This window comes from Lissotriton vulgaris, chromosome 4_1 (assembly GCF_964263255.1).
Source record: "Lissotriton vulgaris chromosome 4_1, aLisVul1.2, whole genome shotgun sequence".
Classification (NCBI taxonomy): domain Eukaryota; kingdom Metazoa; phylum Chordata; class Amphibia; order Caudata; family Salamandridae; genus Lissotriton; species Lissotriton vulgaris.
Genome location: NC_141691.1, coordinates 481,599,532 through 481,617,808, shown reverse-complemented (window position 1 = coordinate 481,617,808; position 18,277 = coordinate 481,599,532). Strand labels below are relative to the sequence as shown.

Below are 18,277 nucleotides of genomic sequence, written 5' to 3'. Positions count from 1 at the left end.
AGCAAAAAAAGCAGAGATAAACCCCCTTGGTAATATGCCCCAATGTTCTTAACTTTGTTCGACTTCACAGAAGAGATTGCTTCCATCCACTAAATATAACATAATACAACAATATAACATAACATAGCACAACACTCTCTTTCCAATGCATTACACAATTGTGCCTTTTGAAATGGGTACGCCACAGTTCAGGTTTTTCACTAACTTACTGGAAGTAGTAACTCCCTCAGCCTCTGCAACTGTGATTCCAGCTGTTTGTTGTGATCTTCCAGGATCTGCATTCGAGTCTCTAGACGGGTCTTGTGCTGCCGGAGGATTCTTGCCTCAGCAAGGAGCTCATCATTTTGAACCTCACTCCCTGCTTCATGAGCTCGCTCGGCTAATGTTGGAGACTCTACCGCCTCATCATGCTGCCACTTTAAACGTTTCAGCTCCCCCTGCAGAATCCTAACAAAAAACATCCAACCAGTCCAATCATTTAATTTCATTTTGCGCGCTACATAGCGAAGCAGTTACATAATTTAAAGTACATTGAATTATAATCCTTTATAACATGATTAAAATCGCTCTATTACATCAATCAGCATAAAACCTAAAAAATAAGATCTAGTTATGTCCAGAAGGAAGGCAACTCCTTAAACCCTCCTGAACTAACAGCAGTGTAGTGGATTTATGTAGAGTTAAGTTCCATGATCTAGGCACTACACTTAAGAAGGCTGCCTTCCAGAATGTGCAGTTTTGAAATCTAGGAAGGGCAAGTAGACATTGTTGTGTAAGTCATAGAGAACAATGAGGACCTTATATATGAGAAGTGTTGCATCGCTGCGACAAAGTAAGGAGGCTACACTTCTCATTACGCCCTCCTTGCAACAGCATCGATGTGTCATATTTACTGTATGACGCATCATGTTGCAAGGAATGACAGATATGTCAGTATTACTGACGTATCTGTCCGCGAAAAACTGATGCATGGCTGAAGTGTGTCACAAAAGTGAAGCAACTCCAGCAAGGACAGGAAAAGTCAGGCAATAAAAATGCGCCGCCAGTGCATCACAAAAAGTGACATACTGGCAGCGCAAGGGGCTTGTAAATCTGCCCCAAGGTATATATGTGTTATGCACGTGTACATATAATGCCTGAAATAAATTGTAGGTTACACAGTATTACTCTTTGAGTAAAAGAATGGTGGTTGTTTTATCATACTTTCACGCAACGCAATGCAGCCCGACAACTTGCTGCGCTGCGTTGCGTGAAAGGGAGAGGGCAGAAATGCACCTTATATGCTGATATAGGCAGCTATGCGGCACTCTGCCTATGCTGGTGCCCAGTGTGCTGCTTTGTGCCAAAACAGTCACCATTGCACCGAGATGCAAGGGTGCCGCCATTGTAGGCAGAATTGTTTTTGTGCAGGAAAGTGCACCTCCCTACACAAACACGATTCTCAGATGCATTTTCCTCATCTTTAGTGTGCTGTAGAATGCAGCACACTCAGAAAGAGGAAACAACAAGGAGAAATCAATATATTTCTCCTTGTTCTGCCTCTGGTGGAAGGTGTACAATTCTGATGCATTCTAGGTCTACCAGGGTTGGAAAAGCTGGGGCTGTGTCAGAATGTACAGGTGGATGCTAGGGAACACCCACACACCCCCATGTAAAGCGCCCACTATGCAGTATAATGCAAGGCAGTGACTTGGGCTGCCTTGCGGTACACCATATTTACCAAGCTACGCAGGGTAGCATAGCGTGGCTAGATAAATCTGAATCTAGGTTTTACACTGCCCTGCCACACATTGCATGGTGCAAGGGTGACACAAAACTATGATAAATCAATCCCTGTGTCTTTAAAATGAATTCAACTGGAATACTGTCATCATTCTGTTACTTTCACTGTACCTGTTCTCGTGCTCTAAATGTGCCAGAACTGTTTCCAGGTCCCCCTTGTGCTCTTTGTTAAGTGGTACTTGAACCAGCTGCCCACTGGAAGGTTCTCTGTCTGTGATAGGACTGGAGTGGCGGAGAAGGTACTGATCATCATCCCTTCGCATGAAGAAACACAAGAACCATGATTATTGTGAGGCATACTCTCTTTATTTGGTTGAATGTTTTGTAACGAATGTTATATGAAGATGGTAAGGGAGTGAGGAATGTGTCACACACAGAGGGGCAACTTACAAATGCCAATAGTGCAGTGTGATGTAGGAGAACACGGCAAATCACTAAAATGCCGTAGGGGAGTCATTATTACATGGGGACATATAGGTTATGGAACGCATTCCACACATACTTCCTCAGATACCTGAGGCTGTAAGATCCTCCTCAGCCACAAATAAATGCTGGAAAATATGTGAGAATGCAAGAAGCTTCTCATATACAGCACTGCAGATATGTGTAGATATAAGGAACTATTCAGGTACCGCAACACAGTAAGATATATCAGGAGAGGTTTCTCAAACACAAGAATTTTTATGTGTATGGATATGGGAAGGTCTTCACATACTGCACTGTACGGGAATAGAAACAACCACTAGCAAAGTCACTAGGTCTGGCTTTAATATGCCAATGTTTGTAAAAACAGGCATTCACAATTGTTTGTAGATGGGTTACATGCACATTTGCAGTTTACCACATTAAAGCCTATACGTTTGGCATGGCCAAGGCTGGGAAAAAAGTAACAAAACGGAGGGCTCTATGTAGGGAATGCAAATAGGAGAAATCAATGTGGAAAATAGTGTAATGATTGCGCTTATTTTACAGATGAAAAATAGTCCCTCGTGCATTACAATGAAAGCAATATCTGGAAGAAGGAATGATATACCACACAGCCAATAGTAGGAGGCAAGAGGGACATTTTTCCCTGGGTGGAACCAAAGCCCACAATCAATGTATATTTTAAAACCCTGATAACAATGTGTTGTGCAGACAGCTGTGCTTTCTAGCCAGACTTAAACAATTCACTAGATGCAGGCATGTGAGACTCAGACATGACACCAGAGGCGGCTACATAAAGAGTTGAAATGTCCTTCACACAAAACGGAGCATGAATATGTGAGGATATAAAACATTACTCACACACAAAACTACAGATCAATGGATGGAGAGGACTGGCACAAAGCCCCCTCTACAGATATATGTATTTATTATATTTTTTTATTACATGAGGCTGGCAAGACTGTCTCTAGGACAGACCTAAACAGACTTGGGACTGAAGATCTGTCTAGTTTATACATAATGAATAGTCAACCAACTGCGCATGAACTGTCGTTAGAGGAAAATCATTTCACCACCTGTGTAGTGTACACTCCTATGCACAAAAGCAAATACTCACATGCTATCATCCGGAGACAAGCCATCACCGTAAAAGAAACAATTTTGGTTTTCCATTTCAGCAAGTCTGTGGAACAAAGGAAGCAGAACCACAAAGTGATGTGAGTTACATCCCTATGATTTACATAGTGGAATATTTATGTTACAACATTAGAATAATGCACCAAAGAAGCACCCCATGCCTTTGGCACTAAGGGGGTTATGTTCCAAACACATGTATCTAAAATATGGTCATAAATATGTACTCAGATTCATTCAGACCACCCCATATTCAGAAGCAAGTTGTGACAGCACTGAACAGAATAGAGCAAACATAAGAGTTTGAGTGTGTAGATACCATACCTGGTCAAGCTAGAAAAAACAGGAATTAAGAAAGACATTCCTGGTGGCAGGAACCAGTCTCATAAATGCCACTAATAGAGATGCAAGATGGCACCTGTAAAAGTCAGCAGTTTGCTCATACGCAATTTATCAGGGAACAAACTACACAATATGCTTGAAGTTGGCTTATGTCATGATGAATTGAGTGCTAAAAACCCTTATATAGATCACAGGGACTCTTGAAGTCAACAGCAAGTGGAACCATCCAAATTTGATACTTAAATCTTTATAAATGCTGTGTGAAAAGGGCCTAAAATGTACATATTTGCAAAGTAATTAAGGGGCAGCTCTTTTAATGCTTCAATCACCTAATGGCAAATCAATTACTCCAAGTATTTTCTTCCTCATTCCAGTCACTGGGAAGCGCTGTCCTCCAATAGGCATTCTGATATCCTTTATCTCTTTTATAAACATGGAAGAAAGCTTTACAACCATCCCCTGGAAGATGAAGGCTCTCCCACCAAAACATCCTGCATGTAAATAGTCTCCTGCAGCAATCTAACCAACTTGCCACACATTTCCACAAAGTCTTACCGTTTGTCTCTTGGGAGATGTTCAATAAACTGCTGCATGGATTCCCACAGAGCCATGTCATGCCCACCTAAAATGGTGGTTAACCTCGCTGCTTCATTGGTGGTTGCTGCTGTACTGCAAACCTTCCGACCCATGGAGTATAACCTCTGACTCTCTTTATCAGGAGTAACTTTTGATGTAGAGTTATGGTGTTTCTTTTCTGCTACTGCTATGACAGTGAAGCCTGGGTGGAACTGGCTTGCCAGAGGCTGGTGTCAAGAAGAGATCCATAGCCAGTTCTAATAGTCCTATCACTAGTGGCAGCAAAGGTATTGATGCTGACCTATTTTGAAGGGTTTCAAAGATTATTGATGTTGGTGGTGTTGGAGTTGACATTAAAATGTTACGTTTTACCGCTCCACTCACCAAAGGGCATATTAACAAGGGCCTTATCTCTGCTTTTTTGGCTTTAAAAGCCAAAAAAGCAGAGATAATATTATCGCCCTATATACAAGGGGATGCTAACATGCATTAGCGCATGTTAGCACCCGTTTTCCTGACGCCTCGCTTTGCATCTCTAATGAGATGCAAAATGGGCGTCACTGGGCAGTACTGCCTGTAAATTATCGCTGATGTGCACATATCGATATTTACAAGGAGGCCCAAATATTTTAGCAGACGTTTGTTTTTGGCGAAAACCGCTGTTTTCGCCACAAACTAACGTCTGCCAAAGTGCTGACTTAGATATACTTATCATTGGGGGTGGATTATACTGATACGACCGCAGGGTCGTATCAGCAAGGTTATCGCCGTTTTCAATGGAACACCGCTGAAAAACCAGTGATGTTCCATGGAAAACTTCGCTATCACTGGGATAATTATTGCCATTGCACTATGCTTTGTTAATACAGCGCTAGCTTGGCGATAATTATCACCGATAGCCAGCGATAAACATTTTCACGCTGAGGGTGGACAGCGAAAATTATCGCTGCCGCTTGATAATATGCCCCCAGGCCCTCTTAAAAAGTGATGATATCATCCACTGGAGATATGTGTGGAGGTGGAGAGTCTGGAAGCGTAGGAGAGTATCGTTCTATGGCAATGGATGATGTTTCCGCAGTGAGTCTGGAGTCTGGATTGAAACCGTTGTTACTGGTGACGTTGATGGGAGTAATAATGTAAATAACAAGGACCCCCTGTAAGGAAATTCAATTCATGGTACAGGGAACTAAACAGTGTAAAAAACTTTTTGGCATAGTGTCAACACAATGGGAGGGAGAAAAAGCACAAAGGAAGCAGAACTCAATAATTATAAAAAAACAGTTGTCATTTAATAAGTATATAAATATTCACGTTAAAAACAATTAATAAAAAGACATGAATTTAAATCAATAATACAAAAAGCAAGATAAACAACAATCATATACTACATACAACATACATATTGGGACAAACCAATGGCGGAAACCATGGGGAAGATCTAATTGCAGAGAGCCAAGCTAATAGGTGAGCTCAAACTCCAAAAAGTGATATGTTACCATGATAGGTTGGAAGGTATCACTCACCAATGATTCCATATTTTCCTATCTACCATTTTACGCAGAATTGGTGAGTGATACCTTCCAACCTATCATGGTAACATATCACTTTTTGGAGTTTGAGCTCACCTATTAGCTTGGCTCTCTGCAATTAGATCTTCCCCATGGTTTCCACCATTGGTTTGTCCCAAGGGGATTATCCCCCTGTGTAATTACTACTGCTCAAATATTAGGATTGCTAGTCTGTACCTTGTTTTAGCTGCATTCTACCAGCTATACAAGTAGGGAGTTATTGGCACTTAGGTATTGTTTCGTTCTTTGCCATTATTGGTTTTTATATTTCAATATAATTTAGAATGTAACTTTTGAATGTAACTTTTGAATAAAATTGTGATATATATATTTTCTTAGCTAACTATGAATTAAATATGTCTTCCAGGTATTATTTGTGGCTCCTGAAGAAGGCGTTCCTCATAACGCCGAAACGCGCGTCGAACAATATATATTGCCACTGTTAAAGTATTTTTTATATGTATGTTGTATGTAATATATGATTGTTGTTTATCTTGCTTTTTGTATTATTGATTTAAATTCATGTCTTTTTATTAATTGTTTTTAACGTGAATATTCATATACTTATTAAATGACAACTGTTTTTTTATAATTATTGAGTTCTGCTTCCTTTGTGCTTTTTCTCCCTCCCATTGTGTTGACACTATGCCAAAAAGTTTTTTACACTGTGACGTTGATGGGAGTGCCTGGATGGTGGAGATGAGTGCCTTGAGCTGTGACGGTGGCACTGGAATGTTGGCACGATCTAGACTGAGGTGTGGGCCTTGGTGTGGTAGCGACTGGTGCCGATGGTGTGGGAGGCAGAGGTGGAGGAGGAGGAGGTGTTGGAGGAGGCGGAGATGACACTGGCTGAGGAGAACTTGGTATGTCCCTTGAAGGGGAGTATGTTTCTGGAGAGGAATTAATACATCTCTTTGTTCTTGACTACTGTAGTATTGAGGATGCTGTGAGGGTTATCGACATTGACTGGTCTCGACGCCTCTACGTCGATCTGCTTGTTGACGATGATCGTTGTTGGCACCTCAACGTCAGGATGGACCTCGTTGTGGATTTTGGGCAGTTCTTCGACATTGATCAGGATCTCAGTGGTGAGCCTCATGGTGGCCTCGTAGTCGATGGCCTTCTCGACATCGAACGAGTTCTGCATATTGACAGAGTTGTTATCGACATCGATATCCCTTGTCTTGACGTTGGTCTGCGGCGCTTCCTTGACAACGAGCTATGAATAGAAGGTGAACAGGTCGGCACCATACCTCTCCTCCACGCCGATCCTCTCAACGTCGACCAGGACCGATTGCGTTTTTCAGCTATTTTCGTCCTGGTACACCCTTCAGAGACAGATGACAGAGCCGTGGTTGAGGTCTGACCCTCTGCTCACCCTGAGGCCCCATCTTAGACTGCGTCTGTTGTCTTCTTCGCTCCTATGTCTCATGAAGGTAAATCTTCTATTGGTCTTTCAGGTTGCGTCTTGAAAGTTCTTGCAGTGATAGCTAGACTCAGGAACATAGTTTTCTGGGAGGTAGCATATACATACATTATGAGGGTCTGTCTTGGTCTTTTTTCCCACATGCTGGGCAGTTATCAAAAAGATTCTGTCAAAAACCTCTAATTTCTGACAGGAGAAGACAGAAAAAGCCGGGAAGAGACCAAGGACGTTGAATGAAAAGGTTTTCACCAAAGTTCTGAGGAAAAAAGGTAAAATTTGGCAGAACTCAATGCTCCAGGGTCCTGCCAGCAGGAGGAAGAAAAAAGAACTGAAGCAACTACCCCCTGCTCAGCATGATGGGATACTGGTGATCCCCGGGTTCTTAAAGGCACAGTCTTTATTTTTAACTCATATAATGACAGCCTATGGGGCTACACTGTCCTGCTCTCCTTCATCTCTGTGTGCTACCATAAAATTATTTGTGAAAGATATTTATGCTGTTATACTAAACCATCATGAAATGATACATATAGATCATTCACCTGGCCCCCTTTTTAAGTACTAAATAAAGAATTGTGCCATTGTGGCCTAGTCTTATAGGCTGCATAACATGGTTTCTTAAGTGACTCTGCGGGACTTTCTGAAGAAACGCAAACATCAACACTTAAGAAGATATATTGTGGAAAAGTGCTCTGAGTTCCTGCACGTGGGTTGGACTATTCAATGCTTATGACTATAAATGGAAATCCCCTCTGAGAGAATAAAAGTTATATATTCAATTAATTTGAAACCTGTTCTTTCTTTAACAATGTTTACATTTTTCATTGAATTTTTTTATTAACTTTACTAACACAATTTTTTACATCTGTAATTATATAACATTTTTGTCACTTATACATATAATTCTAAATTTCGAACTAATTTATTTAACCTTAATTCCTATTGGGTCTAATGCCAGTTCCTTGTCTCATTTGTAATCTATGGGAGTGTGCTGCAGAACCAGTGGCTGGCTTGCTCCAGCGCTGCCAGAAAAACATTTGACCCTTTTCTGACACTTTTAGGATTCCTGTAACTTTACTAATGTATTTTGAGAATTACAAATATCTCACTCTTTTGTGTTCCCTAAACTCCCCCCTTTTAGTAGTAATTATTCCCCCTGTTTTCCTACCACTTTCCCAGTCCCTCCCCCATTTACTAGTAATTCTCATACTTACGTGAGCAGAGATCTCTGCCACCGCCTTAGAGATCTCTGCATAAAAAAGATAGGAGAGGTGGGCATAAGTAGGTGACCTGCATTGTGTAGTATGAATAGTACAACTGTAGTACTACTATAAGTTCCACAAAATGCAGTCTGTGAGCCTTGCCCAATATATCTAATGATTTCTAAGTTATGATGCTTTCAGGTTGTCTTACTCCGAGGAAAAAGAGGAAATATATTGGGTAACACCAAACTCAATCCTGGGTCAAGGGTCAATGGGTAAGGGTAGAAATATTTTTGAATAATGATACATTATCTAAGTAAATGTTTGCGCTCCTACCATGGACGACTCCAATATCTTCATTGATCATGATCATCAAAGTTGTTGCTGCTGTGACTCGCTCATAGTCTGATAGTGTACAACCACCTTTAGATTTACTAAGTGCTAAAATGCATTATAACTTGTAATCAACTTTACTATATTGGGGGGCCCTTAAAGAAGAGCCTTCCCTGTACGTAAAGCAATATGTTGGTGTACTGTGGAGAGTTAGAGAGAATTGGGTAAATAATAGAAGAGCCTGCACTGCCTGGTAATTAGTGGCTGACAATAAACTTAAAATATCTCCTAGCTCTCCTTTGGCTCTTAGTGGTAGTGGACTAGCATTAGCGAGGTTTAACTAGAAACATCTGGGTATGTGTACGAGGAATGGATTGAATTCAAATGGATCATATCAAGCTATTCTTTATCTTTTCTATTATCGTCATTTGTGCTTAGATTTCATGGAACTTAACAGTTGTCCTTGATCTGTGTTCTCATATTATTACATACAAACCTCCTCTCTTTTTATCCTACAGGCGAAAACTCCATGATAGCTCATTGGTGCATAGAATTAAAAACTGCAATTTTCAACAGTTAGAGGCATCGCATATCTCCATATCCCACACTTAACCATCTAACAAATCTATCACCCAAACTATGGAAATAATATTTTCACTCAAAAACAACATTTGGCTCTTTGCCAGAGGCCTTAGCCAGATATTGGAGTACAGGAAGATGAGGACTATTGTTAAATGTTTTTCAATTGAATAACATAACCTGTAGTTGTAAAGTGCACATTCACTTGTGGGCGTCTTGGCGATGAATAATGAATAATGAATGTTTATTGTTGCACAACTCAATGGTGCTCATTCTATCAACATCAAAAGGACGAGTGGACCCGCTGGGATTTGAAGCTGTGACTATGAGGTCAAACACAGGTCATTATAGTGCATTATACTCTAAGCCAGAAAGCTTTATAAATAAATCAAAATATTGCCTTAGAAGCTTGTTCTTTAACCTTTGCTATAAGACCAGTATGGAGGAGACTCAAAAATTGCAGACTGGAAGTCATTATTGGCTCTAAAACTTCACACTAACATTAGAGTCTTATCTAACTGTCATAGCTTCAATGCATTTTTCGACTGAGCCACCGGACCCAGCTAGAGGTGGAATTGCTATGTTAAGAAATACTGTGGGTTTTATACAAACTGCCTTTTGAGTATTTAGAGGGCATTGAAAAAGTTTTGGTAGGTCCAGTTCGACAATTACACTGGCATACATTGGCCAAGATTAATTTTGGATCAAATGGCGAACCCTCTCCCAAAATTAAATCCACACTCGTGGTTCGTCAGGGTTGAGTTATGGCCCTTTTTTTTAATCATTTATTTATATCCACAGCATAGAAAATTTCCTGCGCCTGCAGGAAAAGATATGCTTCACCCGGGGAACCGTTCATTTCCACTTCTCTCATATGCAGATGATGCCTTTCCAATTATGAGCACAGTGAATGGGATTCAAACTGTTTTAGATGACTTGAACATTTCTATGAGCGATCTGCGTCCCAGGACTAATTTAAGTAAATAAATCATTGATTATGAAATATGCCACAAAAAAACCCAAATCTAAGACATTCCGTATTTTAGGGGTTGAAGTCACCAAAAGGGAAAACTTCACACACTTGGGAATCCTTTTGATTCTGCTACAAACTGGGATCTTTCTTACTTAACCTAAGGGTGTTCCGATTGGATCAGGCTTTTGTTTTTCAACATGACTGGCTCATAAACCAGTGATGCAGATAACCCACATTTAGAAGAGCAAATGTGTTGCAATAGGGAGTTATGGCGCCTGGTTATTGGGTTATGCAAATGTTGAACACCCGCAAAAGGTGGAAAATAGCTTTTGAAGTAGGCTGTTGACTGTCCCACAATCCTACTTTCATGTGTCATCCAGGATTGGCTGGGTTATGTGGAAGATTCCATCAAATTAAATTCCTTGCTTCTAAGGCTGAGGATTTGAGGGAATCCTGAAGCTAATTTGACTAGAGCTATTATTGTTGGTTGTTTATCTTTCAACAATGTGCCTACCATACCACGGCTGCCGCACAATTAATAAGCTTCCTTTCACCACAATAGGGATTCCAGAATTGTACTCTAAGCCAGAAAGCTTTAAAAACAAATCAAAATATTGCCTTAGAAGTTTGTTCTTTAACCTATGCCATAAGACCAGTATGGAGGAGACTCATAAATTGCAGACTGGAAGCCATTATTGGCTCTAAAACTTCACACTAATATCAGAGTCTTAGCTAACTGTCATAGCTTTAACGTATAGATTTCTCCTTACTCGATTATGAGTTAACACCATCCAATTTTTAGTGGCATTTCCAAAGCAGGGACCTTGGTTTTTAAATCTTCAAAGGTGCCCCCTAAAAACATCTTGAAGCAAAGCACAATTCACTACATGCATGTTTGCACTTTGTACATTTCTCATCAGAAACGCTTCCTAGTTTCAATATTACAGGAAGCAAATATTAAACAATATAAACTAGCAATTATTTTCTTACAACAACTAGGACACTGTGAATATGCTATGATGTAAGGAATTATACTAGATGCTCGCTGATTACGAGGAGGCGGCACAGAGCATAAGTCTGCATGTAATGATTACCTGCTGTATGCGTGTTTTCATCGCTGTATGTGGGCAAAATAGCTTCAGGAGCTTTCCTTTTTTAACACTGTATGGAACAAATGTTTATGTATCTTTCATAATTGTATTTAGGTATTTAGTGTTTCTGTTCTTTTGTTGTGATTTTAGTTGAGTAAATATAAATTGACTTACTTTCAAGCCCTTCAAAAAACCCAAAAGATACTTTTCTCTGAGAAAGGTTGCAACACTACTTGCATTTATCAGGGATATGATATAATATCTACAACCAGGCCCCAGTGCAAATGTATGTCAACACATCGCATACTAATACCACGCGTGCCATTACAACGCGGGTATTACTACGCGATGTCAATGACATCGCATACCATTACATCGCATACTTTTACAACGAGTATGCCTTTACCTCGCATGCCATTACAACGCAAAGGCATGCGTGGTAAAGCCATACTCGCAGTAAAAGGATGCAAGGTAAGTAAAATCCCTTCCCCTACGCAACACACTACTCCCACCCCCACACTACCCCTAACCCAAAAACACAACCACACTACCCCTACCCCTACACCAGACACTACTCCCACCCCTACTCTACCCCTAACCCAAAGACAGTACCACACTACAACACTACCCCTACCCCTACACAACACACTACTCCCACCCCTACACTACCCCAAACCCAAAAAGCACTACCACACTACAACACTACCCGTACCCCTACACCAACCCTTAACCTAAATCACTACACAAACACTACTTCACTACCCTAAAATCTAAATCACTACACTACATAAACACTACTACACTACACTACCCTAAACCCTAAAACACAACACTGCCCTAAACCACTACACTACGCTAAACCCTAAAACACTACACAAACACTACTACACTAAAACCTAAATCACTACACAAACACTACTACACTACCCTAAAACCTAAATCACTACACGACATAAACATTACCACACTACCCTAAACCCTAATACACTACACTAAACAAACACTACACTACACTAAAACCTAAATCACTACACTACATAAACACTACTACACCACCCTAAACCCTAATACACTACACTAAACAAACACTACAACACTACACTACCCTAAAACCTAAATCACTGCACTACATAAACACTACTACACTACCCTCCCTAATAATCTACACTAAACAAACACAACAACACTACAACACGCACTAAAAGTTTTTAAATAAAACACACACAACACAAACATTACCACACTGCTTATACAGTACCCTAAACACTACAAAAGTAACCCCCACCCCATACGCAAACCCCTTACCTCTCTCCTCTCCAGCGTCGCCGAGGGACCCTGCTTCCTCATTCCTGTTTGGTTCTCGTCATTGTGAGGAAACAGCCTATGTTTCCTCACAACAACATGGATAGCCGCCCCCGCCGCCATTACGATGTAATGGTATGCGGGGTTTTACCACGCTTTGTAACATCGCATGCGTTGTAACACATGTGATGTAAAAGCACGCGTGGTAAAACCCGCGTTGTAATGGCTGTTCCCCCCAGCGTATGTGCTCTGATCCCTAAAATATGATGAAATTGGCTACACTCCTGATTGGTGTATTTAACTTACCTACAAGTCCCTAGTATATTGAATAAAGTTCACTAGTGGACAACTAACTAACCTGACAACTTTTTGGTCATAACATATGATCGAAACAATATGTTTGTTGGTTTTAATTCCAAATATTTTATTTGCTTTTTATTTTATGATTTACTCTTCTATATGAATATGTGTTTTATCAAATTTGTACACAAATTTTAAAACCTTATGTACACAACAAAAAATAACAATCTTATTATCAAAAACAACTTTCCTATTTACAACAATGCATTCAACAGTTATTCATTCAAACCTCACTCATCCGTCAGCCCTTAGACTGAAGAACCAACAGAAGTGAGGAACAAACATGTCATATTAATCTGACAAAGGTGCGTTGCCACTGGGCCAGATTCATGTTGCTCCCACCTGGAACTTTTCCACATCAGAAAATCTGTTTCAGCTGGATGTCGCAGAGATGTTATCCGTTCTTTGGCATCTCGTTCACCTACAGCTTGCAGCCTTGCCCCATTGACGGAATCTGAGCTCCAAAAAGTGACTAATTCCAAAGGTAGACATTTTTACCAGGCGAACGCGCCAAAAATATCAATGAGGGACCCCCGTTGAGCACAAATTTTTAATTTCTCCCACTTGGACTTTTCCTCCAAAAGGACTTTGTCCGATGGTTATTCAGCCTTGTGAAACACAACTCGGCCCCATCCTCCTACCATGCCCCACTGAGAACTTTTGACTTCTACTTCAGAGACAAAGTCAGAAGGTATGCTTTCCAACCAGGATGGACCCGGTCTTTGTATCCTCTCCCCGCTCCTTCTCGGGCCACCATAAACCTTGCATGTATCCCAGTCAAGCACAACCAGATAACTGTGGTTGGTGTTTAATGCTTTTTTGCACTATTTTTCCTTTAAGAATTTCTATTGATAGTTTCTCTTATTGCATTTCTATCATTTTAGTGTAATTGTGTTCATTTAAATAGTGTATATCGTTATAAACTGGAATGAGATTTATATTGTGTTGTGTTTTTGATATGTTAGTTGTTTTGGGATTTCTAGATGGTCTTAACATTTTTATTAACTCAGGTTTCAATTACAGAAACCTTTATTTGAACTCAAAGCAATAGTTACATGACTTGTGGTGGACTACCATCCACTCCATATAATAATCCACTTTCTCACAGTCTTTATGATTCAGCATCGGACATCTATTGTTGTCACCCATCCCCATTTTGAAGGATGTGGTAAAGGGCCCCATAAACCAGTTTAATCAAACCCTATTATTACTTTTCAGGCCTGATGATCAATCTGCTGCCAGCAACATGAGATTATGTTTTGATCAGTTCCTAATATGTTTTATGCATCAGCTATACATAGTTCTCTCTCCCATGTCCATGGTAAATCTTTTGCTGTTTCAGCCTGAGGCTGTCACCTGGGCCTCCTGACTTTTTCTATGCCATTTTTCAATGGTTGGCTTTAACACAGTCAAGCACAGAAGCTAACGCCAACTAATTAATGGCCCATTTTCTGCGAATCCAATAAATCATAGTCCCTGTCTTTGAACATTTTGACCTCTATCAGTTTCTCCTACCACCTCTCTATTAACATTAGCTTTCTTGCCTACTCCTCCTTCACACATGCACTTCATGCTTTTGCATCTTACTTCCTCTATGCCCAAGGCTACTGAATTGCATTAAGTTGTACTCTGCCAACACTGATAAGCATCCACTCCGCCACTAAACCCAAAATGATTTTATCTCTCATCAAGTTCCTTCCCAACTAGATTCTACCTTCCTCCTCTACCTGCAAAATCAGGGTTCATATCAAGAGCAAAATATGGTTCTTCTCTCTTCAATACTTACTTCACCACCTCTGCTCTCTGACTGCTCCCACCTTTTCATATTCAACATCCATGGAAACCACCCAGGCCTCACCCTCTACTATTCCTAGATCATTGCTAACATGCCCCTCCTGAAGATATTGTAATTTTTTTCTAATAACACCTGTTTCCTAAGGTCTTTTTCCTACCATTTATGTTGTGTTTACAATCCCATATTCAAATTCAACCTATCAATTTAGACAATATCTCTTTAGGCCTTCTCTGCACAGGGTCACCCGAGATCTGCTTCTTCACTGGGGATTGTGGAAGAGGTGTGGTGCAGCGGCAAGGGTGCCTGACTCTGGACTACGGGGTTCACGGTTCGATCCCCTGTACCGGTGACAGCTTAGCCCAGCACCATGCGACTCTGTGATTCTGGAAAATAGCTTGTTTAATCTTCCCGAGGGCCCCCAGCGCTGGGACACCACTTCGGAGGTAGCAGTGAGCTTAACAAATACTGGTATTTCATTTAATCATCAAAACCACCTTCTATAACACCTTTTCCTATTCACGGTTTTCACCCATTACCTCTGTCCACAGACAGAACAACTTGGGCAAAGTACATTAAACCACACTAAGAACACAGGGGCACATGCATCAACCTATTTAGGAAGTGCAAACGGTGCGAATCGGTAAATTCGGCCGTTTGCACTTCCTAAATACGTTTTTGGGATGCATCAAACTATTTTTCAGAATTCGCATTTTTTTGCATTTCTAAAAAATGCGAATGCATTTAAGGAATCGCATTTGTGCGATTCCTTAAATGCAATGCATCAATTTAAAAAAAAAATGCGAATTCTGAAATTGGAAGTGCAAATTAACACGAGGTTGACCCTCGTAGTAATTTGCGAAAATGTTTAAACATGCAAAAAAATTCATTTTTTACACTGTCATGTTACAGACAAACATGTCCTTAGGACATGTGTGTGTGAAACATGCACATTCAAATGCATTTCAGGGGTGCAGGGGGGGGTCCTTTGGACCCCCCCCCCTGCACCCTTGGAATGCATCAACAAATTGCGAATTTGGAAATGCCTTCCCATTGACTCCTATGGGCCTTTTGGCCCATAGGAATCAATGGGAATTGCGAAAATGCACTTAGGAATTCGCTACTTATTTGGAATTCGGTAAAAATTGCGATTTTTACCGAATCCCAAATGAAAAGCCAAAAAAATGATGCATACCATTTTGCAATTCCTAATTTGCGATTCGGTATTTTTCGCAAATTAGGAAATGCAAAATGTATGAATGATGCATGTGCCCCTAAATAAATTACATATTATTTTGAACTGCATGCAATGAAGTTGCTTGTTCAACTTCTAAAGCACATTACGAAGGTTCACGAGGCGATTCTCTTCATCTCTGCGTCCTGAATTTTGTTAACAGTTAGTATTTTTTATGAATTACTGTGTAGTGATGTTGACTTAACTATGAAATGGCATTTATGAGGAAGTGATAATGATAAACATACAGTTAAATACATTTGTTCCGGATCGACTTTGATTATTGTTACCATAAGTTCATGGAAAGAAAACGTTTAAAACGTATATCAAATTTAATCCGACTTTATTTTCTTGTATGTAAATAGCGAGTGCTCCATAAAATTAGAGTGAGGTACAGTACCTGCTCGCAAAGTGTTCAATCCGGGAGTGTGTGTCCGCATGTGGTAACATCGGGGATGATGCAGGACTGTAAGAAAAAAAACCTGAGCCTTGATTCCAAGCAGTTGGACGCGACACACTCAACATATGCAGAAAATGTCCCCTCTCCTGCCCATGTGCCCTCTCTCTCTTTCAGCACTTGCTGCCACATACTTCATAAGTATATGTTGTCCTCTCTATGTCTATCACTCTTTGTTGTCTTCTACTGCTGTGTCTGTCTCTCTTTATTTCTCTCTCTTTTTGTACAGTTGAGAGGATCTCTCCAAGTAAAATGTGGATCACCATATTAAAATGAAACAGTAGGCCCAATCACAACAGCCTTGTGATCTGGAGAGGGCAGGAAAAATGTATCAATAGTGGATATTTCAGTAATGTTATTCAACTTCATATGCACAGTCCACTGTTAGCATATTGCACTTCATAACCCCAGGTGAGAAGTATTTGCACTTATCCTTTCCACCTTACAGTTTCTCTTTGCTTGCGCAGCGTTACAGGTACCTCAGCATGTCTGAAATCAGTATATTTTAATTTACCATTAGGACATATATCCCTTTAGATACCCACTGCCTACAGCGGCGTCAACCGATCAGGCTACTTAAACCATTTTCTGTCTTCACTGTGAGTGGCTGCATTTTATTTTGCTCATGGGTATATGCCCCGAAAAAGTATTCTACTTCAGTGTCAAGGCTGTAAGCAAAGGTCTGCTTTTTTTTTTTTACGGAGTTAGGGACATATTAGCAAGGGGGATATCGCCGCTTTAGCAGGACTTTTTCCAGCAAAAGCGGCGATATTTTTATCGCCCTATTAGCAAGTTGTCGCTAACAGCAGTTAGCGACAGCTTGTAGGCGATAGCTACAGGTTTGGGGCCCGCTTTGCATGTCAGCGATATTTATCGCTAATGACATGCAAAGTGGGCGTACCCAACCTGTTAGCGACTGAAAGCAGTCGCTAACACAGCTATCTCCTATTAGCAAGGCAGGCAAAGCGAAAAAAAAAACTTGCTCTAAGCGCGATTATCGCCAAAACCTAACGCCTGCTCAGACCACTTCTTAACCTGTATCCAATGGGAGGTGGATATTCAGGTTAAGTCCCCATTAGCGATGATGCCTGAATATCGCTGGATTTCCAGCGATATTCACGCATTTAGCCGCTATCACCGGATATTTTATCACTTTAGAGATAAACGTTGCTAATAGCACGTTATCTCTGCAATAAAATCGGGCGATGAAAAAAAATGCGCTAAGCACATTTAGCGATAATTATCGCTATTTGTTGCTAATATGCCCCTTAGTTTCTTTAGTCCTGCAATGGTTCATTTTTTACTTATTTATTTTTCTGCAAACATGCTCACCACTTTCGACTGTAGTTTTTAAATTGTTTATTACTTTTATACTTTGTCTATTTCATATACTAAAAAAGTCAATAGAAAAATTATAGGTTTACCAAGGCCAAACCTATTGCCTTTGCCATTACTTCATAAAATTGAGCAATCAGTTCCTGCACTGCTGGCCGACAATGGTCCAGATGAGAGACCACTCAAAGTTATAAAGAAAAATAAAGAAATGCAAGCTCAAATGAGTGGGGGTGTTTGTCATTAAAACTCTTTCTTTCTTTCTTTTTTTCCTTGTCACAATATTTACATTGTTCCCTAATTGTCCAAAAATGCGATTATATTTTTTTCATACCTCGCATCCAGGCTAATGTCAATCCATGATGTAT

At 40.3% G+C, this 18,277-nt stretch overlaps 1 protein-coding gene across 1 annotated transcript in view; it reads right to left on the bottom strand.

The window, feature by feature from the left end:
• Positions 1–18,277, bottom strand: part of DRP2 (dystrophin related protein 2) — a 1,191,281-nt gene that overhangs the window by 35,805 nt on the left and 1,137,199 nt on the right. Inside the window, exons 18-21 of the mRNA XM_086964637.1 lie at positions 16,521–16,586; positions 3,326–3,391; positions 1,894–2,037; positions 210–447 (exon numbers count right to left, since the gene is read on the bottom strand). Coding sequence (XP_086820763.1) covers positions 210–447; positions 1,894–2,037; positions 3,326–3,391; positions 16,521–16,586 — 514 coding nt within the window. The remainder of the gene's footprint in view (positions 1–209; positions 448–1,893; positions 2,038–3,325; positions 3,392–16,520; positions 16,587–18,277) is intronic.